Source organism: Panulirus ornatus, chromosome 66, assembly GCF_036320965.1.
Source record: "Panulirus ornatus isolate Po-2019 chromosome 66, ASM3632096v1, whole genome shotgun sequence".
NCBI lineage: Eukaryota > Metazoa > Arthropoda > Malacostraca > Decapoda > Palinuridae > Panulirus > Panulirus ornatus.
Window position 1 is genome coordinate 21,611,622 of NC_092289.1, and position 27,387 is coordinate 21,639,008.

The following is a 27,387-nucleotide window of genomic DNA, read 5'->3' on the forward strand; positions in this document are numbered from 1 at the left end:
GCTATGTTCGTTTCATGCATTCAACATATATACGGGTAAATCATGTTTAGGATAATTGTGATGGAAATCATCAATAAGTATAGTTTGCGTAAGTTTTTACCTTAGGGAATATAGAAATTCAATTCAGATTACTAATTTTGTATATTGAAGGATTTCTATTGCATGTTTATCCTCAAAATGTATGAAAAACTACATTTTGTAAACCTGATTTAAAGTTATTCGTCAAACGCATTTTCCGTGGAGGCAAGGACTTAACCCATACAAACACTCATGTGCTTCTGAGAAATTCAATTAAGGATATCAGAAAGGAGAATATCATTTTATTCTCTGATGATTCTACTGCCTGTCGGGTAAGAGTTTAATTGGAAAGAGATAATGAGTAAGGATCCAGATACTGCTGTAACACTGAAATTACAAACTTTTGACAACTTGTGTTTATAACTTTGGATCACGGCCTATGAGTGGAGGTTGCAGGATATATATCGTTCCCTGGCCCAGGGGTCCAAAATGGTGACCCCTTGTATTTATATTTATATATATTTATAATTGAGGGAGTATAGGAGTATAAGTTCAAATGCAGAAAACGGCGATCCATTTCACCCCCCTCATCTTTCATCTTTTGGCCTTATAGCTCGTGGCATAAAACCGAAGTGGATAAAAACAGGATGATAAATGTAGAAGGGAAGGGGACCCGGAAGAAACTTTTTACCCCTAAGAAAATTCCTCTCGGAGGCCCCGCTTCGAATGATGATTTATATAGCATAACTTTTTTCAGTTATCATGTGAATTATTATGATAAAAAGAGGGCATACCATGTAAGATGAGGAGGAACGTACGGCCAGATAAACGTTAAAGACAAAAAGTCAAATTGACGCCACGGTGCCACTTAGATTTATTCGCATCAAGTAACTAAAGAAGGTAAGTGAAATGATACTTGAAATGATAAGTCTGTGAAGAAGGAATGACTATCATATTCTATATGAGCATTATTTAACTTTTCATCCTGTCTCACATTATTCCTGATCTTCATATCTCTTCCTACTTTTATGTTTATTATTGGAAGGTGGGCGTGTGAGAAAGGGTAGTGTGTCATAGAATGACAAAGTATAGTTGCTTGTGGAAGAAAATAGTGCAGGGGTTGGAAAAGATGGCAACTGAGAGTTGAGTAAGTATCCGTAAACTTCAGAAAAATAAAATGTTTTGGAAAAGTTCATAGTGGGAGAAAAATTAGAGAACAAATAGGAATACTGGTGAAGGGGGTGAGTGGGGGATTGGTAGCAGGTAATGGTGACTCTTCCATACCATGCACTACTAATCTAAGTTGCTTACTTACTGTAAGGAATGTATTTGTACATTTCATGCAATTCTATGAAGAAATAGTGTTGCAAGGCTGAACTCATACTGTATTATAAAATCAGACTCATTGCCGGGGGAGATTATGTGAGGTTTTCATTTATTATTGATTTCTTGGAGTGCTTTACCTGCTTTAACTAAAGTCTAAACCAAGTTTTTGAAAAGTAAGTCTGTAAGTGAAACATGATATGTGCAAAAAATATATAATTGTAGTGTAAGCCATATTTGATGCTGACTGAAAATTCTAAACCAGAACTGTGTAGAATGTGAGTTCTTATTTTCTCATAATCACAAAATAACTGAAGACTTTTAAAGAACCATTAAAAAATATGCCCTCCAGTTTAAAAGCAAGGATTATTACTAGAGCAAATTAAGAAAAAATATCATCGGTTGACTTGTGCTAAACTGGTTTCATTTTTCATTGGACGTCCATTACCTTTATTTTTTCCTTCTTATTTATTGATTTCTTGATATTCGCAACAACTTTTATTTAGCAGGTATTGTGCCTTAAGATTTTACCATTCACCAAAGCTTTCAGCACACCTCCCACTTTTCAGCCTTGCATAACTACTTTCAATCATTCTTGCTGAATTACTTCCAGATATCTAAGGTTGTCCTCAACTTTCAGTTTTTATCATGCAAACTGAGATTAGAATATGATCTTCCACTCTTTTTGTAAACAAGTTGTGCTTTGATTTGCATTCTCTCAGCATCCTCCTCCAGTATACACATCATCTCAGTTTATCAGTCTGTCTTTATTTTTTCTAATTTAGTTTTGCCATATTCTTTCTTTTCATTTAGCTTATGGCACAACATCACCACCAACTTTGGTGAGACCCATTCTGTTCTTCCATGATTAAGTACTGTATTACATTACAATCATTGCTTATGTCTAATGTAATGTCCCATCCTTTAAAGCATTAGATAAACCTTGGTGACATCACACAACTTTGAGACAGTCCCACATGCATTTCAAACCACTTGCTTATCCTTAGCCAGGCATCACATACTACACAGTTTACCATTTTTTCTTCATGTTTCTATGCGCACATTGTCCCTTGTATACAATGCATCACTCCATCTCTCTCAGTCCAGTTCAAAGCTCAAACCAACATTGGTTTTCTGGCCCCGTTACCCATAAGTTTTCTTCGCTCCATCCATTTATTTCCAGTCTTTCCTTTGCTCTAACAAACTCTGACGTAGATCCTCTTTGTGAATGACTTTTGCACTCATTTTCTCCATATATCCAAATAATTTTGGCACACCCTGGTTGCCCCTTGCAGTCAGACTGCACTCACTACTGCACCTTTCTCATGACTGTCTTTTCCTACATGATCATCCCTCCTTATGAACATATCCTCTACTACCTTATATCCATCACATCCACCCTTTTCCTTCCTTTTGTGTTTAAGGCTCAAGACTCACATCCATAGACATGATAGAATATTAAACTGAGGCTGTGTAGAATTTATTTTCTTTTTTCAGAGTGATCCTTAAATCGAGCCATGAGCTTCAGTGAATATAAAGAAGTCATACAAGAAGGAGACACAGTCATCCTGTATATTGGAGTATCACAAATTTATGCCCTTGAGGTAACTATTATTTTTGTCTCTTGGAGAATGACTAATTTAGATTCTGCATATGGTAAGTGGAGTATTTTCTGATAACATTAACCAGCTTAAAATATACTTTTTTAATGGGCAGCTTATATATATATTCCTTGGGATTTACATCCAGCTTTTTTCAAGAAGGGAAAAATGTTGCTTAATGTTTTAACTTGATATCACAGACTTTGAATTGTAAATCACATGGATGATAGGGTTTGGCTTTCTTTTAACCTTGACAGCAGAAATTTGATACCTGAGACATGAATAAAAGAGATTACTGAATTTTATTTGAGATGAAAGGTCATAACCACATCTTTAAAAGATGCAGTCATCTTGGAAATATGTGAAACTATTTGCCATAATACTTGAGATACTGAACACTACCCTCATCTCATCTCTCAACTGTTGGTATTTTATTTATATAAAACAAGAAGAAAGCTCAATTACAAACATAGTTGTATGAGTTAAAGACAGCCCTTAACCAGGTATAAGATATAAGTAAGGTATCATATAAGGTATTTGAAGAAGTTACAGCAAAACATTGCAAGATGGCAGGAATACCAGTCATCAGTACTGCATTTATTTTATGGTCAGCTAAGCAATTTTGTAAATTATTTGACTTTCAAGTAAGTAAGATTAGGTATTAAAAAGATTTGGATCTTCACCCTATCAGAATGATAAAGGTATTATTTACTGAGTCAATGATTAGGCATTACAAAGAGTCAGGTCTACACTTTATTAGAATTATAGTGGTATGTATTTGATTAATTATTTGTGTAAAGAATCTTTATTGAAGCTTGTTATATGACTGCATGACATTATTAATTTTATATGCTGTATTACAACCATATTTGTTTGATTGTTTCTTAATGATTGTTTTTATCCTTTTTTCAGGTTAAACCAAAAGTAATAAACAAACTTGGACAGGCAGTTGACAATGTCTTTCAGACACGTTATGGGTCCTTGAAAGTGATGGACCTAATTGGTGTGAAGTTTGGATCCAAGGTGAGCTTGTCCAAGGGTTGGGCTCATGTCCTTTACCCAACTCCTGAATTATGGACAATAACTCTGCCACATCGTACACAAATCCTGTATACGCCTGACATATCCATGGTGAGTTCTAATTTTTCAGGGAGATTTAGAATACTCAGCGTAGAGTGTTAACAGTGATCCATAGAATTTAGGGTTGGATAATGAAGAAGAAAAGAAAAAAAATAGGCAAAGTCTTCTTTCTTGACTAAATGCTTTAATTCATTGTAGTATTTCTTTCATGCCTTATTTACCTTTTATAACTCTAAAGTTTTACATTTCTTCTGTGGCCCCCCCATACAAATTGAATGTATATGGTCTTAGAAATATCCTTAACACTTGTAAAAGGTGATAAGGATTTTTTGGTTATTGGATGTAGCTTGACTTTGGCCTCTCATTCACTCAAGTATTGCAATTGCTAATGTATTTCAAGAAAAACACTATTCATTTTAGGTAACCAGAAACTTTATTGTGAATTCAGAAAGATTTTCTCCAACAAATCTCAGTGTAGCTCAGTTCCATTGTTCATCACCACATCTAGATATGGGTAGTTTTTATAGGAGATTTTTCAATAAGGGAATAGTTAAAAGCTGTGAGTGAGACTTAAGTATTTAGGATCAGCACTTAGTAAGGATGGCAGCTGAAGCAATTATTAAGGGAAGAGCAATGCAAGGAGGAGGAGGACTTAAGGAGCTCTGATGTCCTATAAGATCAAGTATTGATTGTAACCATACTAAATGAGAGTGTAATCTTGATTTTGTGTAATCTTGATTGTCACAGGTAGAAAATGAGAACAATAGAGGTTGACTAGCCTGCATAATACAAAAGGAATGGGGAGAGTAAGTAGGATAAAGAATAGAAGGATGATAAAGATGTTGAGAAGCCATTAAAAAGTTGCATATATGATAGCCACTTATGATTAGTGGAAAAGATCTGTGACTAATGATGATGGTATGAGGAAAAGAGGTACCATGGAAAAGAGATGGATAGATATGGTGAGTGAATACCATCAGGGCGAGATATATTTCAAATGATGTCAAGAAAATGACTGCTGATTGTGCTCAGTCATAGGGTTGTGTTCAAGAGGGTGAAAAAATTAGTGAATACTTAAGTAAGTAACTTAAATAGATAATCACTGTAGAGTTCAAAGTGAATGTTCATGATGAGTGGAGGAATTTTCATGGTCACGATATCTTTAGGTTGATATTTTAATTTGCTCATCTGGGTACTTTTTAACATAACATGTTAATTTGGTAGAAGTTAAAGAGATAATAGATTGGTTGATTTAAGCCTTGATTTAAAAAATGCCATGGGTAGAATTATTCACCTAGCTTGGAAAAAATTCCACAAACATTGAGGCATATTGCCCAGTCAGTATAAGGCACAGTGAATATTAGGCTGATAATGGTAGAGTATGATATGAAAAAGTAATCATCATGAATGAGTGTGAGATGACCACGCTGGAAGTGCAGAAATTGGCACAGATTTTGGGGGATGAATAATCCCTTATTGAATGTTCATGATGAGTGGAGGAATTTTCATGGTCACGATATCTTTAGGTTGATATTTTAATTTGCTCATCTGGGTACTTTTTAACATAACATGTTAATTTGGTAGAAGTTAAAGAGATAATAGATTGGTTGATTTAAGCCTTGATTTAAAAAATGCCATGGGTAGAATTATTCACCTAGCTTGGAAAAAATTCCACAAACATTGAGGCATATTGCCCAGTCAGTATAAGGCACAGTGAATATTAGGCTGATAATGGTAGAGTATGATATGAAAAAGTAATCATCATGAATGAGTGTGAGATGACCACGCTGGAAGTGCAGAAATTGGCACAGATTTTGGGGGATAGATGAATTAGTATAAGAATGATTTTGAATTTAACTAGATTTAATTATGTAGTGAAGAATGCCTTCGTTATTCATTTGTTATACATGTAAGAAAATCTCGTCTAATGTAGGTGTAATAAGTGTATTGTTATGATTTATTTGGATGATTCTGCAGGTTGTGACTCAACTGGAAATTGGTCCAGGGTCAGTGGTATGTGAAGCTGGTACAGGAAGTGGATCACTCTCTCATGCTTTACTCCGAGCCATTGGACCCACAGGCAAATTATACACATGTGATTTTCATAAAGAACGAGTTCAGGTAAGCACATGCCATGTATTTTATTTTTCATTGTACTTGATCTTGATCGCCATTTCCTGTGTCAGAGAGGTAGCACTGGGAAACAGACGAAGAATGGTCCATTTACTCATATACACATATATATGTACATAAACGCCCATACATGCACATATACATATATATACATATCAACACATACATTTATATTTATATGTATTCATTTTGCTTTGTCGCTGTCTCCTGCGTTTGTGAGGTAGCGCAAGGAAACAGACGAAAGAAATGGCCCAACCCACCCCCATACACATGTATATACATACACGTCCACACACGCAAATATACATACCCATACATCTCAGTGTACACATATATATACACACACGTACACATACATATATACACATGCACACAATTCACACTGTCTGCCTTTATTCATTCCCATCGCCACCTCGCCACACATGGAATAACATCCCCCTCATGTGTGCGAGGTAGTGCTAGGAAAAGACAACAAAGGCCCCATTCGTTCACACTCAGTCTCTAGCTGTCATGCAATAATGGCCGAAACCACAGCTCCCTTTCCACATCCAGGCCCCACAGAACTTTCTATGGTTTACCCCAGACGCTTCACATGCCCTGGTTCAATCCATTGACAGCACGTCGACCCTGGTATACCACATTGTTCCAATTCACTCTATTCCTTGCACACCTTTCACCCTCCTGCATGTTCAGGCCCCGATCACTCAAAATCTTTTTCACTCCATCTTTCCACCTCCAATTTGGGCTCCCACTTCTCCTCGTTCCCTCCACCTCTGACACATACATCCTCTTGGTCAATCTTTCCTCACTCATTCTCTCCATGTGACCAAACCATTTCAAAACACCCTCCTCTGCTCTCTCAGCCACACTCTTTTTATTACCACACATCTCTCTTACCCTTTCATTACTTACTCGATCGAACCTCACACCGCATATTGTCCTCAAACATCTAATTTCCAGCACATCCACCCTCCTCTGCACAACTCTAACTATAGCCCACGCCTCGCAACCATATAACATTGTTGGAACCACTATTCCTTCAAACATACCCATTTTTGCTTTCCAAGATAACGTTCTCGACTTCCACACATTCTTCAACGCTCCCAGAACTTTCGCCCCCTCCCCTACCCTATGATTCACTTCCGCTTCCATGGTTCCATCCGCTGCCAGATCCACTCCCAGATATCTAAAACACTTCACTTCCTCCTGTTTTTCTCCATTCAAACTTACCTCCCAATTGACTTGTCCCTCAACCCTACTGTACCTAATAACCTTGCTCTTATTCACATTTACTCTTAACTTTCTTCTTTCACACACTTTAGCAAAATCAGTCACCAGCTTCTGCAGTTTCTCACCTGAATCAGCCACCAGCGCTGTATCATCAGCGAACAACAACTGACTCACTTCCCAAGCTCTTTCATCCACAACAGACTGCATACTTGCCCCTTTCCTAAACTCTTGCATTCACCTCCCTAACAACCCCATTCATAAACAAATTAAACAACCATGGAGACATCACACACCCCTGTTGCAAACCAACTTTCACTGAGAACCAATCACTTTTCTCTCTTCCTACATGTACACATGCCTTACATCCTCGATAAAAACTTTTCACTGCTTCTAACAACTTGCCTCCCACACCATGTATTCTTAATACCTTCCACAGAGCATCTCTATTAACTCTATCATATGCCTTCTCCAGATCCATAAATGCTACATACAAGTCCATTTGCTTTTCTAAGTATTTCTCACATACATTCTTCAAAGCAGACACCTGATCCTTACATCCTCTACCACTTCTGAAACCACACTGCTCTTCCCCAATCTGATGCTCTGTACATGCCTTCGCCCTCTCAATCAATACCCTCCCATATAATTTCCCAGGAATACTCAACAAACTTATACCTCTGTAATTTGAACATTCTCTTTTATCCTCTTTGCCTTTGTACAATGGCACTATGCAAACATTCCACCAATCCTCAGGTACCTCAGCATGAGTCATACATACATTAAATACCCTTACCAACCAGTCAACAATACAGTCACCCCCTTTTTAATAAATTTCACTGCAGTACCATCCAAACCTGCTGCCTTGCCGGCTTTCATCTTCTGCAAAGCTTTTACTACCTCTTCTCTGTTTACCAAATCATTTTCCTCAACCCTCTCACTTTGCACACCACCTCGACCAAAACACTCTATTTCTGCCACTCTGTCATCAAACACATTCAACAAACCTTCAAAATACTCACTCCATCTCCTTCTCACATCACTATTACTTGTTATCACCTCCCCATTAGCCCCCTTCACTGATGTTCCCATTTGTTCCCTTGTCTTACACACCTTATTTACCACTTTCCAAAACATCTTTTTATTCTCCCTAAAATTTAATGATACTCCCTCACCCCAACTCTCATACACAGACATATACATATATACACATGTCCGTATTCATACTTGCTTGCCTGCACCCATTTCTGGCGCTAACCCGCCCCACAAGAAACAGCATTGCTATCCCCCTGCTTCAGTGAGGTAGTGCCAGGAAAAAAAAAAAAAAAGGCTGGTATACCACATCGTTCCAGTTCACCCTATTCCTCTCACACCTCTCACCCTCTTGTATGTTCAGGCCTCGATCGCTCAAAATCTTTTCACGCCTTTTTTAACCTCCAATTTGGTCTCCCACTTTGTCCTGTTCCCTCTACCTCTGACATATATATCCTCTTTGTCAGTCTTTACTCACTCACTCTCTCCATATGTCCAAACCATTTCAACATATCCTCTTCTGCTCTCTTAGCCATATTCTTTTCATTTCCATACGTCTCTCTTACCCTTTCATTATTTACTCAATCTAACCACCTCACACCACATATTGTCCTCCTACATTTCATTTCCAACACATCCACCCTCCTCAATACAACTCTCATCGACAGCCTGTGCCTCACAACCGTACAACATTGTCGGAACTAGTATTCCTTCAAACATACCCATTTTTGCTCCAAGATAACGTTCTCTCCTTCCACACATTCTTCATCGCTGTGTGGTAATAAAGATAGTGTAGTCAGGAAAGCTGAAATGGTTATGACATTTGGAGAGAGTGTGTGAGGAAAGGTTGACAAAGAGCATGTATGTGTTAGAAGTGGAGGGACAAGGAGAATGGGGACACTGAATTGGAGATGGAAGGATGGAGTAGAAAAGATTTTGGGCGATCAGGGTCTGTACATGCAGGAGGGTGAAAGGTGCGCATTCAGGATTCGAATCCAGTTGGGCCATTGCATTGATTATGGTTAGTGTTGCTAACTCCTATATTGCAAAAGCCTGGAGTGTGGTAGGGTCCACAAGTCTTGACTGAGCATGACTGCTTGGTGTGGTGTTTATTGTTTCTGTCGAGACATCGTAGATTTATTATTCAGTGCAAAGCTTTAATTATGTATTCATATAAAGCCATGATATTCATATTTATTTTCAGGTAGCTTTGGATGAATTTACTCGCCATGGTTTAGGCCAACGTGTGACTGTATCTCATCGTGATGTGTACGTTGAAGGATTAGGAGTGGAAGGCGTAGCTGATGCTGTGTTTCTAGATCTTCCTAAGCCCTGGGAAGCTCTTCCCCATGCTCTTACTGCTTTCAAGATCACAGGTGGAAGGATATGTTCATTCTCACCTTGCATTGAACAGGTCAGTTTGGAATTAATATATTTTATTTACTTCAGGGACTGTATTATCTCAACTGCTATATAATACATCAGGAAATATTGATCTTAGGTGTATGCCTGAGTGTTCTGAGTCTTGCATATACAGAAGTAGGTTTTGATTATATTGCAGCTTACTATTTATAAATTCTGATATCAAAGTCCCTTATATGAAGTATTAGTAGCAGCTTAGATATTATGTAGCTACTAACCATTTTCCTTATCCTCATTTTGGTTGCAATGAATTCACTCACAGTAGCCAAAATATGTAGGATATTGTTTACTCTGAATGCTTTTTGTTATTGAGTTTCTTCGGTTATTTTTCTGCTGTAATTAAGAGAAATGACTTTTAATTCCATTTTGTTGATAGACTGGATCTTTGCTAAAATTTCATGAGTCCTAAAGTAAACAGCATTAAAAACTGATTGGAGAAGAGACAAAATTCAGTAACTATTAAATCTGAAGGTGGGGGAGCAAAGCTTATGAAAAAATAAAGGGAAGTTTTAAAACTCGAGTACAAGGAACCTGTTAATGATTTTCAAAGTTATGCAATTTGATTTTTGTATGAATTAATCTTGTTTGCCTGCCATGGTGATTTGCCAAATGGTATGCCAAAAACTAGGAAATATTGTTATAGCAATCATAGTGTTGAGGAGTAAGAACACAGATACACTGAATAGATATGCTCCCTTAAATGACATATATTGGGACATATATAACTTTTTTATCCCCAGGGATAGGGGAAAAAGAATGCTTCCCTGCATGTCATAGAAGGCGACTTATGAGGAGGAGGGTGATGGAAATCCTCCCATCCAGTTTCACTTTTACAAAAGAAGGAACAGAGAAGGGGTCATGTGAGGAGTTTTCTCTCTAAGGTTCAGTCAAGTGTTCTGGAACGCCACTTCGCTAGTGCGGAAAATGGCAACAATGTATGAAAAAAACTTGTAATTTATTCATAATTTACTTACTTTTTGATACTACTTGATGGCTGCCTCTCCTATTTTGTTACTCCTTTTTCTGTGCTACATTGTTAAATAACTTAAAAGATCTTAAGCTGCAATTGAAATTTAAGCCAAATCAGACATAAAGTTATGGGTGCTGCCAGAATTTTTTTTTTTTAGTAACAGTGCTCACTTGGATGATGGGGTCACTGGACACAGTTTTGAAAACGAACCTCCCAAGGACCATCACTGCCAATTGTGGCTCAAATTGGTCTGGCAGTTATTTTTTATTTATATTTATTATACTTTGTCGCTGTCTCCCGCGTTTGCGAGGTAGCGCAAGGAAACAGACGAAAGAAATGGCCCAACCCCCCCCATACACATGTATATACATATGTCCACACACGCAAATATACATACCTACACAGCTTTCCATGGTTTACCCCAGACGCTTCACATGCCTTGATTCAATCCACTGACAGCACGTCAACCCCGGTATACCACATTGCTCCAATTCACTCTGTTCCTTGCCCTCCTTTCACCCTCCTGCATGTTCAGGCCCCGATCACACAAAATCTTTTTCACTCCATCTTTCCACCTCCAATTTGGTCTCCCTCTTCTCCTCGTTCCCTCCACCTCCGACACATATATCCTCTTGGTCAATCTTTCCTCACTCATTCTCTCCATGTGCCCAAACCACTTCAAAACACCCTCTTCTGCTCTCTCAACCACGCTCTTTTTATTTCCACACATCTCTCTTACCCTTACGTTACTCACTCGATCAAACCACCTCACACCACACATTGTCCTCAAACATCTCATTTCCAGCACATCCATCCTCCTGCGCACAACTCTATCCATAGCCCACGCCTCGCAACCATACAACATTGTTGGAACCACTATTCCTTCAAACATACCCATTTTTGCTTTCCGAGATAATGTTCTCGACTTCCACACATTCTTCAAGGCTCCCAGAATTTTCGCCCCCTCCCCCACCCTATGATCCACTTCCGCTTCCATGGTTCCATCCGCTGCCAGATCCACTCCCAGATATCTAAAACACTTCACTTCCTCCAGTTTTTCTCCATTCAAACTCACCTCCCAATTGACTTGACCCTCAACCCTACTGTACCTAATAACCTTGCTCTTATTCACATTTACTCTTAACTTTCTTCTTCCACACACTTTACCAAACTCAGTCACCAGCTTCTGCAGTTTCTCACATGAATCAGCCACCAGCGCTGTATCATCAGCGAACAACAACTGACTCACTTCCCAAGCTCTCTCATCCCCAACAGACTTCATACTTGCCCCTCTTTCCAAAACTCTTGCATTTACCTCCCTAACAACCCCATCCATAAACAAATTAAACAACCATGGAGACATCACACACCCCTGCCGCAAACCTACATTCACTGAGAACCAATCACTTTCCTCTCTTCCTACACGTACACATGCCTTACATCCTCGATAAAAACTTTTCACTGCTTCTAACACCTTTCCTCCCACACCATATATTCTTAATACCTTCCACAGAGCATCTCTATCAACTCTATCATATGCCTTCTCCAGATCCATAAATGCTACATACAAATCCATTTGCTTTTCTAAGTATTTCTCACATACATTCTTCAAAGCAAACACCTGATCCACACATCCTCTACCACTTCTGAAACCACACTGCTCTTCCCCAATCTGATGCTCTGTACATGCCTTCACCCTCTCAATCAATACCCTCCCATATAATTTACCAGGAATACTCAACAAACTTATACCTCTGTAATTTGAGCACTCACTCTTATCCCCTTTGCCTTTGTACAATGGCACCATGCACGCATTCCGCCAATCCTCAGGCACCTCACCATGAGTCATACATACATTAAATAACCTTACCAACCAGTCAACAATACAGTCACCCCCTTTTTTAATAAATTCCACTGCAATACCATCCAAACCTGCTGCCTTGCCGGCTTTCATCTTCCGCAAAGCTTTCACTACCTCTTCTCTGTTTACCAAATCATTTTCCCTAACCCTCTCACTTTGCACACCACCTCGACCAAAACACCGTATATCTGCCACTCTATCATCAAACACATTCAACAAACCTTCAAAATACTCACTCCATCTCCTTCTCACATCACCACTACTTGTTATCACCTCCCCATTTGCGCCCTTCACTGAAGTTCCCATTTGCTCCCATGTCTTACGCACTTTGTTTACCTCCTTCCAGAACATCTTTTTATTCTCCCTAAAATTTAATGATACTCTCTCACCCCAACTCTCATTTGCCCTTTTTTTCACCTCTTGCACCTTTCTCTTGACCGCCTGTCTCTTTCTTTTATACATCTCCCACTCAATTGCATTTTTTCCCTGCAAAAATCGTCCAAATGCCTCTCTCTTCTCTTTCACTAATACTCTTACTTCTTCATCCCACCACTCACTACCCTTTCTAATCAACCCACCTCCCACTCTTCTCATGCCACAAGCATCTTTTGCGCAATCCATCACTGATTCCCTAAATACATCCCATTCCTCCCCCACTCCCCTTACTTGGCAGTTATAGAGGAGAATACTGAAATGTGAAAAGTTAACATATGGACTGTTTTTAATTGCAGTTTCCAGACAACATTTTGAAAAGGAATCATTCATGCTGAGTTTCATTCGTATCAGTCAAGTGGTTTCAAAGAAGAAAGTTGAAACATGAAAAATGATACAAATTGTTTTTATCAATAGCAGCCTTCTTGAACGGTGGGCATGGTCAATGTACACATTTTTAAGATAGAATCCCCAAGGACCATCTTTGCTAAGTTTGGTTCAGATTACTGGGGAAATTTTAGAGAAGATTAGAATGTGAAAAGTTAACAGATTGATGATGACATACCTAATAGTGGCAAAAGCTCACTTGGCATTTACCCAGTTGAGTTAAATGGTGTGTTATTTGCCATTCTACTAGAATTATAAAGTCTTTCCATGGCCCCGATAACCATCTACTACTGTAAATGACCTTCAAATCATTCTGTATGTATCCTAATCAGGAACTTTGAGGAGTATGGACTTTAGGTGACAAAGCATAGTCAGTGAGAGCCTTCTACTTTAGTATTCTGTCTCTAGCTCAAATAGGATTAGGAATTCAGGATACTATTTAGGGCCTCTAGCATATAACCTTATCATGGACTATCAAGTTTCGTATGATCTGTCCTTTCCATGTACTCTTCTGATTTAGTCTTTTCTTGCTCCCTAACCAACTCATTCTCCACTTCATGAACATTTGGTAACTTTTTACATATACTCTAACAGACAAGTATTTACATTTATTTAAAACAATTTTTGCATGATACTGTTATGCTTTCAACTACTGAGAGTTGTGGAAATAGTGAGCAACTAAGAAGTTTAAATGAAAATGCATCCCCTACCTACCTATAACATAGATAGATACTTTAGATATGATATTGTGTATAGCCAAACTATTTTCATTTCATTAAAAGAAGTTATGTATAAAAGAACATCAGTGTGAGCATTTTTGGTCTAGATGCATGTATGTGTTTCTATAATCTGTAATTCTTCTTGACTTATAGGTCAGCCGAGCATGTGAACTAATGTCTTCAATGGGGCTCAAAGAAATTACAACCTTAGAATGTTTAGCCCGAGAATTTCATGTCAAGTATATTTGTTTACCCATCATTTCTGACAGTAAAAAGGTATGTCAAACAGCTTTTCATACATCTGGTAGTATTTATTTGTATGTTAGGATAGCGTATTTGAAATTAAAGTATTTCAGTCTTTGCACCAATTACTGAGTTCCCGATACACTCACATCAACCATACAAGAAATACAATAGAATCTGTTATTTCATTTGGCTTTTACTGAAATTTAATTTCTTCATCAATATGTTTCACGTCCCCACAGTATCATGTGATTCAGTGAATGAGCTTGAATCCTGAGGAAAGTTTTACTGACTACAAGTTTGTGTGCAAATGGAAATACTTTTCCTGAAATCCAATAGTTACATGAATTACTTGACAAGATGAAAAAAATCTCTTGGTACAGAAGGGTCTTAGTATTGAGTTGTATATGAAGTGTGGAACTGAAAATATAGAGGAAAAAAGTTTCAAAAACACACTGTTTTCCTGTACTTGAATTTTACTGCTCCCTGATATGTTTTAGATGTGGATTGTTATTATTTTTATGGTTGATAGACATAAGTTTCATGAAAATCAGACCCCAGGAATATAATGACTGATATTCCTACAGGTGACTAGCTGCTGAAAATCTCTTTCTAGGAACTGAGTCAGTTGAGACTGGCTAATTGGGTATGGATTTACCCTTGAAACTGGCAGTTTAACGCTCAGGGTTCTAGCCATATCTGAACAGTTTACACTGTAAGAATTCAGCCATACTTGAATAGGTTGCTTCTTCCCATCCCCATTTGAATTGGAATGCATGCATTATTAGTATTTAGAGATGTCTTACATTACAAGCAACTAGTGATTGACACAAGGAAAAAATCCTGGAGTGTCAGTACTTTGATTAGCATTGGGAAAAAATCCTGGAGTTTCAGTTACTCATAAACACAGTGGAGTTTGAGGGCTGATGGTGTCGGTACTCTAGCCATACTTGTATAGTGGGCCTTTTTCTTTCCTCACTTAAACTGAAAAGTGCATTTTGTTACTATATATAAATGGTGTATGTCACGTGCAACTATACTTAGCTTTGGTGAAGAATCCAAAGGGTCAGTTACCCATATAACTAGACCTTGGCATGCATGGTCAGTATGCACCAAGTAAGTTAGTGATGGTCGTTAAGGCACTAAGTATAATGATGATAATTCAAAGATATTGAACTGTTAACACTAGGAAAAGTCCTCTATGTATAAGTTATCCATTTATGAAGGCAGAGAAGAGATGAAGATGGAAGTGATGGCTAGTGTTAGCATACTAGCAGTGAGCTAAGTCACCTCATAGAGCCACCTCTCAGGTAATCTAATGAATGAAGAATAGATAAAATCTAAAATGATGTTATCTATAGCTCAAATATTTTCTAAATATGAGCAAACTGTCATAATTCTAGAACATCATACAAAAGGTTAATAGTAATCTAATAATTGCCTGATCCACACATCCTTTTCCACTCCTGAAGCCAAGGTCTATGTGTGTGTGTGTGTGTCACTCATGCAAATACTGTAACACCATTTTTTTCTTTGGTCTTTTGATATCCTGTTAAATTGATTTTATCGCATATCATGCCCAGTTAATTTCATCAGGATTTTCCGCATTACACAACCATTTATAGGCCTTCCTTTATCAAAAGAGTTTTAGTGTATACATTCCTTGATAAGTATAGAAAAGCTTTTTTTTTGAGGGGGAGATGTCCATCCTTTTGATACTGAGATGTAAAGTAACAACATTGCCTAGAAAGATTCTGCATATGTAACCATTCCATAATGCAGGAATTGCCTAATGTAGTTTATGTTTATGGATTTTGTGCTGTTGTCTTCAACTACAAGGACAATTTCTTATTAAAAATGTCTGTGTCTTCAGGAACCTGGTCAGAAGGTAAAGGAAATGGAAGAAGAAGTGTTAGAATCAAGTAAGAAAAGAAAAATAGAAGATGAATCTGTTGAAGGAATTGTAGTGGATGAGGATATTCACAAAAAAATCAGAAATGATGTACAAGAAGGCCCATCTGGGAGTGGTACAAAATTAAGAAATAATGAATTTCAATTTAAGACAGGTGTTACACAACTGAAAATGCCAGGGCACACAGGATTCCTTACCTTTGCAACAGTGCCACCAGGTTTGAAAAGAATGCCTTTGTATCCAAAGACTGTTTGTAGTGATACTTCTGTTTGATAGAATTTTGAAATACATAATTTGTTAATTATATCTGTTTTTTGACCTGATGAAATGTTATTTGTAATGTTTGAACCATATACAGTATACATGGAAAATTGATACAAAGTATTTTGGTCACCATTTCTTGCTCCAGAGTGTATAGCAAAGGACGAGATAGAAATTAAAGAGCTTATGCTGAGGAAGTGTGCTGTTTGGTGTACAGTAACTTCAAGAAAAAATTACCAAAGCATGAAAATATTGAGGATGCTCCAGCTATCAGTTGAGACTCAGGTGATTTCATTTTGGTTAAAATAGTTTCCAATTCAGTAGTTAAAAAAGAGTTTAGGAGAAAATTGATAAAGTGTAAATCTTTTTCTCTCTAAATTCTAACCCACAACTAATATCCTAAATCTGTATGCATTAAATGAATAGGAATTGCAAAGCTTTCTTTAAGAAAGCTATTATAGAAAACAGGTACTACATAATGTATTGCCTGTGACTAGATCTTGAAATTGCACCAAGATTTTTATCCCACCAGCTGACTTAAACTGATGCATATTCATTGAAAATTTTTAGAACTGTCCTTATAGATGGATTGTATGAGGTTTTCAGTCATGACTAGAACTCAAAGGAAGAAATAATTTCACCCTTCAAATTTGTTTTTAGTTCACATCTGTAAAATAGAGGAAGGATTATTTTATTATCCTTAGTGCCGTTGTTTATGTCTAAGTGTGCCTGGATGTTCACATCTTCGTTAAGTTTTAAATACAAAAATGTATTTTTCAGCCACAATTTACAAATGGATGTGTAACTTCATAATTGATGCAAAATATGTAAAATTATAAAATCTGGCCACTGCTTGTCCCCCAAATTGCCAGATTTGAGACATTAGAGCGTATTCTTCAATTTGCATGCACTGTATTTGTATTGTTTTGCATAGAAGAAAAGAGGGGCAAGTATGAAGTCTGTTGGGGATGAGAGAGCTTGGGAAGTGAGTCAGTTGTTCGCTGATGATACAGCGCTGGTGGCTGATTCATGTGAGAAACTGCAGAAGCTGGTGACTGAGTTTGGTAAAGTGTGTGAAAGAAGAAAGTTAAGAGTAAATGTGAATAAGAGCAAGGTAATTAGGTACAGTAGGGTTGAGGGTCAAGTCAATTGGGAGGTAAGTTTGAATGGAGAAAAACTGGAGGAAGTAAAGTGTTTTAGGTATCTGGGAGTGGATCTGGCAGCGGATGGAAGCATGGAAGCGGAAGTAGATCATAGGGTGGGGGAGGGGGCGAAAATCCTGGGAGCCTTGAAGAATGTGTGGAAGTCGAGAACATTATCTCGGAAAGCAAAAATGGGTATGTTTGAAGGAATAGTGGTTCCAACAATGTTGTATGGTTGCGAGGCGTGGGCTATGGATAGAGTTGTGCGCAGGAGGATGGATGTGCTGGAAATGAGATGTTTGAGGACAATGTGTGGTGTGAGGTGGTTTGATCGAGTAAGTAACATAAGGGTAAGAGAGATGTGTGGAAATAAAAAGAGCGTGGTTGAGAGAGCAGAAGAGGGTGTTTTGAAATGGTTTGGGCACATGGAGAGAATGAGTGAGGAAAGATTGACCAAGAGGATATATGTGTCGGAGGTGGAGGGAACGAGAAGTGGGAGACCAAATTGGAGGTGGAAAGATGGAGTGAAAAAGATTTTGTGTGATCGGGGCCTGAACATGCAGGAGGGTGAAAGGAGGGCAAGGAATAGAGTGAATTGGATCGATGTGGTATACTGGGGTTGACGTGCTGTCAGTGGATTGAATCAGGGCATGTGATGCGTCTGGGGTGAACCATGGAAAGCTGTGTAGGTATGTATATTTGCGTGTGTGGACGTATGTATATACATGTGTATGGGGGTGGGTTGGGCCATTTCTTTCGTGTTTCCTTGCACTACCTCGCAAACGCGTGAGACAGCGGCAAAAAAAAAAAAAAAAATGATCAGCTTATACAAGTGATTAGATGTATTTTTTAAATCAAAGTTCGATTAATGTATTTCTTATTTTTTAATAGTGGAATTTTAAACTCAAAACACATGAAACTTCAAGAAGATTTGTAATAAGATTATCATACTTTGAAGGCTAGTCTATGCAGCACCTGCAGGCTTCTAGGTATGGATAACATAGATAAACAAGATAAAGTGCTGTTGCTGTACTACTTACACACACAATAAAGACAGGAGGCAGTGAGTGGCCAAAGTGAGAGCTACTCTAATGATGAATTCCATGGTTCCTCCATGCTCTGCAACCATGAAATAGGTATATTTAGCAGTACAATGAAAATCATAGATAACATATGATAAAAAATGGTAACCTATAGAAAGCTATAGTTATAGCAGAAACAAAGATTTATGGCAAAAGTATATTTTGATAAAAGGAATAGAAATATCTAAAGCATCTTGAATTTAATAGTAATGAGTTGCGGAAACACGAGACTGTTGACACAAACTACTTTACGTATATCAAAGGCAATTTACAAAGTTCATGACACTCTCATAGCACAGTAATGAAATGAACATCCAACCTGATGAAGACAGTCATGGCTGGGGGTCTTGTCAGTTTTTTCTGAGTTATTTTTTTTTGTTACTGACAATTACATACAGATTACAATTAAAGCTAAGCATATGCAGTGAATGGAGGAGCTATGTGTAGGAATATTCATAGTCTCCCAACAAACTGAACGTGAACAAAAGATAAGGGAAAAGCAAAATTTGTTCCTGTTTCCTTCTCCATTGTGATGCCATTGGACTTTGTACTACTAAACTCGTTTAAATTTGAAGATCAGTAGCCATGAATCTTGGTCCTAGAAAATTATGACTAAATAGCTAGTAGGATTATAACTTTGTTTTTTCTGCCTTGACATTACAGAAATATAACATTTAGTGCTTCTTCTTCAGTAGTAGTTGGTAGGTAGCCACTGAATAGAGAGGTATATCACCGGTACTACCCGCTTGGGTATTGGGAGGGATAGCAATGGCACTTTGGTGGTTGTCAAGCTGCTTTCATCTGACACAGTTAGCTGTTTTTCTGCCTTACCCACATGTGGACTACTGACATTCTGTCCACAAGCATACAATCTCTCCTTGTCACACATAACACTTGACAACACTTAACTCACACGACTCATCCTTTGTAACTCTACACTTTTCTTGCAATGAGTACTATGTGCTAGCCCTGCCTTTTGGCAAAATGGTAGGAGCAATAGATAGAAGTAGGTGGTAGGAACATTAAACAGGAGCACTAGTTAGAGACAGTTGTGTCAAACATTAGGTGGGAGCATTAGGTAAAAGTAATAGGTTGGAACATTCGGTAGACACATTAGGTTAGTAGTTATTAAGAACATTAGATAGGAGGCTCTGAAAACACCACTAGAGTTGCCCTCTGTCAGTGACCTGATATGAGTGAGGCACTGAAGGCTAAAAAACAGCAGTGGAGTTCACCAATTATGAGGACTCTTGGACATCCTGTTAAGGGGGTTCCCGTAGGGAACAGGCATCAGAGATATATATGTTTATATTTCTTTTTTCATACTATTCGCCATTTCCTGTGTTAGTGAGGTAGCGTTAAGAACAGAGGACTAGGCCTTCGATGGAATATCCTCACCTGGCCCCCTTCTTTGTTCCTTCTTTTGGAAAATTAAAAAGAAACGAGAGGGGAGTATTTCCAGCCCTCTGCTCCCTCCCCTTTTAGTCGCCTTCTGCGACATGCAGGGAATACATGGGAAGTATTCTTTCTCCCCTATCCCCAAGGATATATATATATTTTATTTATTTATTATATTTTGTTGCTGTCTCCTGCGTTAGCGAGGTAGCGCAAGGAAACAGACAAAAGAATGGCCCAACCCACCCACATACACGTGTATATACATACACGTCCACACGCACACAAATACATACCTATACATCTCAACATATACATATATATATACACACAGACATATACATATATATATATATACACACAGACATATACATATATACACATGTACATAATTCATACTGTCTGCCCTTATTCATTCCCATCGCCATCCCGCCACACATGAAATAACAGATAGATAGAATAGCTTCTTCCTCTGGATGAGCCAAGTTCCATACTTCACTTGCTGCTTATTTTACTAGATCTATCACTGGGCCACATTTATCTCAGAACCTAATGACTTGTTTGAACTTGCTTTATTCACTGACCTTTGACCAAAACTTTACCATTTCATTAACTTTTGGTCTCTCCATGAGAAGCTTTCATTTTTAACAATTTTTATTACCTTTTTAGAGATAAAAGAAACATGAACCAAATGTTCAAACTTCAAGTGAACATTTTGCCCGATAACTTTTAGTTTTGATTGCACTTTGGTGGTATTACTTAAATGTCATAGTATTGCTCTTGTTCTCTGTACATGTTTCAGGATGGAAACTTGGATGATTATTTTATTGTTATAGATTAGTAATAGGCATATTGATGCAAAGAAGCCCATGATACTTGCAACAGCAGCCCTTTATGATCTGGACTGAAATGCTGTAGAATATATAGTATTATGGGAGTTTTTGACTCCCATTCTCAAGCTGTTGTCTTAAGATTTTTAGGGCCTCTTTATTGCATGTTGATTGGTATTGCAATAACTTAAAGTATACTTCATGCACCATATTAGGACAGGTAAACCATTTAGACAGAGCCAGCATCCATACCATTACACTAATCCCAGATTTTTTGTAAGATTTATTAATATCACATATGTATCTATCTATCCATATCTCTGATGCCTGTTCCTTCCAGGAACTCCCATCAAAAGGGTGATCCTTGTCTTTACATGCCTCCCTATGTATCCATCCTTAGCATAGGTTTAAAGAAGTTAAATCATATTTCATAGACTCATTTGCACTCTCACCACATGTGCTTGTTTTGATAAGTAGCTTAACAAAATTGATGAACTCTGGAGAGACTTCATAAATCCACTTGTGGAGTTTTTTGTTACTTCCCAGGTGTCAACCTGGCATGGGCTCTGTTCTGCCAGTGGCTGGCTCTAAAGCTGTCAATACTGTCAATATTCTTTCATCATCTTCCTGAAATTGATCAAACTTGTGATCTTGACACCTGGTGAAAATGGACCTCTGGGATAAAGAAAATCTTTCTGGGTTTTATTACGTATCAATAGTATTGATTGTACCTCTTATGATACTTTGTATTTTGAGAAGGCAAATGGGAGTTGTTGAAGATGACCTGTGTAACTTTGAAGAAAAACGGGTAGATACACTTGTAGTTATGTTCACGGGTTTATTGTTATTGGCTATTTTTCTTTAAAAAAGGTGCAATATTCATGGCTCACTTCTAAAACAGATTCACATTTACTTACTGCTACCTCCAGCCGTCATGACCATGACCTTCTTGATGGCATATGGTTGACGTGACATGTCTATGAACTGATAGTCAGCAGCAAACCCTGTTCCACTGAACTTTTTGTTGCTCTTGAAGGTGACCCTGAAGTAGGAGCTATCACTCTGGATTACTGTGGGGTGAACATTGCCACAGTAGGAAGGGATCTTACGGTCTGCACTAGGAAAGTTGGAGAACTCCAGGTAATCACTGTCTGTTGTCTTGTCACACCTGTAGTAAATTCTTTGGTTATAATTTGGTTGATTAGTGATTTGGTTGTCATCAGTGGTAAGGCATTAGGTATTGATTTATGCTCTAGTGTAAGCTTCTCATACTCTATCGCTAACAACTTTCTTTCCCAAATTTAGCAAGATTAACTTCCCTCCATGGTGTCTAAACGGTGTTTCGGCTTCTCAGAAAGCTGTTACAAGAACTAGGATATACTGTACAGTGTGTTCACCTTGTATTAGAGGTCCCAGGAGTGTACATGATTATTATGAGAAAGATTACTAATTACATTTTGATATATATAAAATTCAGCTCCCAACATTCATGGATTGAGTTATATTTTGATGAATTTATATAATCACCCAAGAAATGAAAAGTAACCTATAAAATGTTTTTTATACAAAGGTTCATGAAGCAACTCCAAGTTGTGGGCTCCATGCTACAGATGAAGGCCAAGGGCAGACACTTACGGCATGACTCCCTCCACATCAAAGTACTTGAAGTTCAGCCTAACGACCTCGCCCTGGTGGCCATAGAAGAGGTAGGTGCAAGTAGTGTCCTGTGGGTAGTATCCCTCAGGGTTAGGGGAGTAAAAGGTACCATTCTTGGCATCGATGCTTCTGTGGACAAACTGGCACACTCCTGGTGACACTTGATGCCCGCTGAGCATACCTAGGTCTAGCAGATATGGAGCTATATTAGGGAACTGCTTGATAGTGTACCTAGGTAATACTGATCAGCAGAAATCTGATTGCTTGAAACTTTGATTATATAATGACTTTAAAGTGGAAGGGAAAAATTATTTTCCAAGAAAGTATATTGAACCCTCCCTTTGTCATTCCTTAAGCAAACAGGCTCTTTTGTGAGATGTATTAATAGTTGCAACACATGAAGCTTTTGAATTGTTATAGTAGGATTGCACATGATGCAGTATGTAATTTAGGATTATTATTCTCATTCTTATCTTATGCGACATTTTTGTCTGTTCAGAACCTGTGTGGATGATACTTAAAGAGCTAGATCTCTGCAGTACAGATACATTGCTTAACTGGAGAATAACCAATCAGTATGAAGGTCTTGTTACAACATGGAAGCATTTCCCTTACTTGTGATGAACTTGAACTTGGCAGAGAACCCACAGTATACTGACGGTGACATTATGGTCTTTGATGTCACTGGCTCAGCCCTGAAGAGTAACTGTAGGCCTGAAGCAGGGAGGGGAGAGGAACATTGTTCACTACTTTTCTGTGACTGCATAGTTCTAGGCATAGTAGTGTTGTCATGCTTTTAGCTAATTAAATTTTGTTTGTGTGTGTATCAGTTTGTTTAGTTTTTAAGGAAGTACTGGATAGCCTGGAAAGTACTGTTTCCTTTGGTGTCATTCCCCACACTGTGAAACTTAAATGAAGTATCTATTATCTTGTATTGTAGTGCATGATGCTTGCTCTCTAGTGTGTTGGAGTTGATAAATTGTAGGTGTTGATGTTAAAAAAAAAAGAAAAAAAGTGGCCCATTCATTCACAGTTTGGTGAATTTACTCTGTTCATGTTGACGAAGATATCTGAAAAAGTGATTGTCTTACATTACTGTATTCACAACTAACTTCACTAGTAACTTGAATTCACATTACAATGACAAAATTTTGAGCCTACCACTTCTTATCTGAGGACTTAGCGGAAAACAGGTTCTTGTAATTGTAGACATAACTTGCATCTCTACATCTCACCTAGTGATTTGATTTGACCCAACAATTCTCTTCTGGACCATGCACAATCAGTATATAATCCAACAGTTTACTCTATGAGCATGTGATGGTAACCTATAATCTGGCAGCTTACTGATGTATGTATAGTTGTAAGCACTGAACTTGCTGCTTACTTTCTGTATGGGTAGAGAGGCAAGTACTCAGCTTGTAGATTCTGTGTGCGTAAGCATAACTATTGACCTTATAGACACAGCTATTGACTTTGTATATGTATGTGACTGCTGACCTTTTACCTCACTTTCTGTACTTGGTGTAATTTGCCCAAATAGGTCTATAGCTTATTTTCAGTACATATAGATATGACTGTTGAGATTCTAGCTCCTTGTCTGTATGTGTAGAAGAGACTACTGACCTTCTAGCTCTCTTCTATTTCAAGCAAAGGTGACAACTTACCCCAAAAACTTTCCTGAGCATGTGATGTTACTTTTCACCTGATGACCCTCTTTCTCAGGCAACATTTATTCCTGCTGCTCTTTCCTGACTATGTAGACAACCTGTAAACTTTAATGCAATACAGACAAGTGATTCCTTAAAATGACTACCAGTAATGAGGTAGGGAACATAAGTTTAGGAGGAGTACCTGGAGTGGAAGACATGATGGGGAGAGGGATGGAGGCACCACAGAAGGTGTCCACTTCTTCCTGGGAGGTCCAGTTGTCCCGAAGGTTAAAAACTGCCACAGAGTCTGTGTGAAGGCATCTGCAGGCCAGACACATAGGCACCAGTGATGGGCGTTTTTTTTAAGATAACACAATAAACAGTATTTTTACGCAGTATTTTGCTTAGGAAGGGTTGCACATGTTTTTGTGATTATTGTTTTTGAAATGATTCACAATTATTGTTCAGAGGCTGTTTAAGCATATATGGTATTACATAAACCAGATTATTAGGAATAATACCAAAATGGCTTCCACAGTTTTTTAATTTGTAAACCATCCCCTCGGATTATTATGGTAGTTTTATTATGAGTTGGTTTATCTGTAGGCAACTGCAATACCATTCGCAGTTGGTGTATCAGAGGACAATTGCAGTGCTGTATACAGCTCCTCTGTAGCATTCAAGACCCACTCAGGATCCAAAATTAGAAGTTTGTTTTTAAGTTTTTTGAGAAGTTCATTTAGCTGGGTATGATGTGCTGTGGAATTCCATTATGATGTAAACTTCATTATCTGCATTTATGTTTTATATGGCAGTCTTGGTTGATTCAGGCTATTGCCGCCTCTTCATCCCTTAGTCTATTGCCACAACACTGGCTGTGAACAGTAGTTGCTGCAACCCAGAATCATGGCAGATTGTTGACAAGAGGTTCTTAATGTGATATCGTTTGTAATGAACTAAAGCAGCGTATAATTGTTTGGGTTTAATATTTGAATGCTGTATTTAGTGTCTTTTTGATTAAAGCTTTAAAGGGATGATTTATTTTGTCATAAAACCTATGATAATATTGTACAATTTACTAAATCTATAGCAGTAGACATATCTTTTTATTGTGTATATTCAATCATATGGATTAACAAGGAACATAACTATAAAGATTGAAAATACGCTCAGCTAGGTTTCAAGCTTGTGATTTTTGGTAGATGTGATAGTTACGTCCCTGTAACAGGCTTGTGTGTATTTTCATAGGTGAAAGCATGTACTGTGACTTCATGCAGATATCATAGGCTCCCTTCCCTTCCTCCCTCCTTGTGTACCTTTCATGGGGTTTCACATAATGAGGTGGTTCCCTGAGGTGAAAGGCCGTGAAGATGAGCTGGACTCGGTGGTAGGTGGCACCTAAGAAGGTGAGGGTGCAGGTGGAGGGAGACTGGTAGGAACCAGGGTACCCCGGTGACATCACCTCCCCCTCGCTTTCGTCCACACCCCTGATGGTGTTGTTGCATCGTCCTGAGAAGGGAGGTACATATCGATTGTACATATGCACGATGAGCATAAGTAGATATGCACGGGTTATACAAGTAAGAAAGATAAAAATAGATTGTGATATATGTCAAGTATACGTGCATAGGAACAGTATTTCTGATTTTGCTGTTAGGAAAGCTTTAAATATGGTGAAAGAAATCGCACTTGATTTAATATTGTGATAATCGTAATGACACAATGTATCTGTTACAGTAGTTATATATATATATATATATATATATATATATATATATATATATATATATATCGGTGCACAGCCGGTGGCCCTAACCAGACTTAGGGCATGATAGTGGTTATGTACACTTAAGTGACAACATCGGCCGGTATTGTCACGTGGTGGGTTCAAGTGTCACCTGGGACATTATAGTGCTGACGTTGTTGATGGATTGATTGCTTTATGCATTTGTTTAATTATTTTCCCAAAGCCTATCACCACTGTCAGTCGTGAGCGCTACGCTCAGGTTTATATAATGTCGGATGTAAAGCTGGGCCAACATTCTAAGTGTATCTCAACTTATGACCAGCAAACACAGGCTGTGGCTGTGGTGGTGAACCCAGGACGTCCATTATTAGTCATGACTAGGCTACACACCCCTCACACCGAGGGTTAGCAGTTTGTTTCTACGTGTTCACTATACCCTCAGCGGCTGGCTGGCAGTATCACAAAGCAACATCAGTAGTATCGGAGACCGTCATCAATATTCTTCTCAAAAATTATTTTTCCGAAGTGGAAAAGACAGTAGAATTACTAACATGGTAGCAGGAGGAGGGCATGTTTGTATTCGATGTATCGTGTGACATCTCTTTAATTACAGTAAACTCCATAATGAAAATTAAAAAGCCCCGTAGACGCGAGGTTCATCAAATATTACGATGCACGTTTCGTATCTTTTGAAGAGCCTATAAATTTCATTAGTCAGAAACTTGAAATAACCGGCAGCTCAACAAGTATGTCAACGCAAATTCGATGTTAATGAATATACACGTAAACAATTACAGCAACTTAACTAGATGCATTCACTCTAGATTGTTGAGTAATATAATTTCCAAGTTTACCTCTATGGCTTACTCGTTACGGCCGGCCAGCGTGTGAAGAAGTGACAGACCATTCTCGGAGAAGGAATCTTCTCTCTCATTACTGTTACTGCCTTTGTATGAGTGATTTTTTTTCACTGTGACTTACGTGATACAGACCGGTTGAAGCGAGATGGGATGACGATAGGTATTGCTGCCACAAGGCTGACGAATAGCGCACTAATTCGCATCCCTGCACAGTGGTAGTGGTCAGCCACCAATGATTACACCTCCCTCACGCTCACTGCATGTCCTCCTTGTTCCCTCTTATCTTATATTGTCCCTCTCATCACCCCATTTTCATTGGACCCTCTTGCTTTTCCCTGCTTCCTATATTATCTTCATTTATTAATTTCTGTATCATGTTATCAATAAGAATGTGGAAAAGTT

At 38.2% G+C, this 27,387-nt stretch overlaps 2 protein-coding genes across 15 annotated transcripts in view; one reads left to right on the forward strand and one right to left on the reverse strand.

Moving 5' to 3' along the window:
• The first annotated feature begins 214 nt into the window (after positions 1-214).
• Trmt61 (tRNA methyltransferase 61) overlaps positions 215-27,387 on the forward strand; it is a 50,558-nt gene continuing 23,385 nt past the window's right edge. For 10 of the 13 annotated variants that reach the window (XM_071658447.1, XM_071658451.1, XM_071658444.1 and 7 more), the window contains exons 1-10: positions 215-350; positions 2,839-2,945; positions 3,855-4,073; positions 6,000-6,143; positions 9,619-9,828; positions 14,359-14,481; positions 16,322-16,577; positions 16,770-16,906; positions 22,107-22,210; positions 22,641-22,776. In XM_071658447.1, coding sequence (XP_071514548.1) covers positions 2,859-2,945; positions 3,855-4,073; positions 6,000-6,143; positions 9,619-9,828; positions 14,359-14,481; positions 16,322-16,577; positions 16,770-16,906; positions 22,107-22,121 — 1,191 coding nt within the window. In that variant the 5' untranslated portion in view covers positions 215-350; positions 2,839-2,858 and the 3' untranslated portion in view covers positions 22,122-22,210; positions 22,641-22,776. Of the gene's footprint in view, positions 351-426; positions 919-2,838; positions 2,946-3,854; positions 4,074-5,999; positions 6,144-9,618; positions 9,829-14,358; positions 14,482-16,321; positions 16,663-16,769; positions 16,907-21,999; positions 22,211-22,640; positions 22,777-27,387 lie in introns of those variants that run through there. The other 3 variants (XM_071658456.1, XM_071658455.1, XM_071658457.1) reach the window with 3 other exon arrangements.
• LOC139746847 (suppressor of lurcher protein 1-like) lies at positions 17,256-27,315 on the reverse strand. 2 transcript variants are annotated; one of them, XM_071658460.1, is made up of 7 exons: positions 27,107-27,315; positions 25,695-25,887; positions 24,581-24,699; positions 23,342-23,440; positions 22,706-22,913; positions 21,988-22,238; positions 17,256-18,882 (listed from the first exon to the last, which is right to left on the reverse strand). In XM_071658460.1, exons 1-7 carry the CDS (start codon positions 27,186-27,188, stop codon positions 18,800-18,802), a joined length of 1,035 nt encoding a protein of 344 aa, XP_071514561.1. In that variant the 5' UTR covers positions 27,189-27,315; the 3' UTR covers positions 17,256-18,799. The 2 variants fall into 2 exon arrangements, with proteins under 2 accessions (XP_071514561.1, XP_071514562.1); XM_071658461.1 differs by lacking the exon at positions 23,342-23,440.

What these genes read in the sequence shown, in the direction of transcription:
- LOC139746847 (XM_071658460.1), bottom strand. Translation starts at nt 27,188, where the DNA reads ATGCGAATTAGTGCGCTATTCGTCAGCCTTGTGGCAGCAATACCTATC. An exon ending in CATCATGTCTTCCACTCCAG is followed by an intron (nt 23,441 to 24,580) that starts GTACTCCTCCTA and finishes TCCCTGCTTCAG; the next exon opens with GCCTACAGTTACTCTTCAGG. An exon ending in GATGTGGAGGGAGTCATGCC is followed by an intron (nt 22,239 to 22,705) that starts GTAAGTGTCTGC and finishes AATTTACTACAG; the next exon opens with GTGTGACAAGACAACAGACA.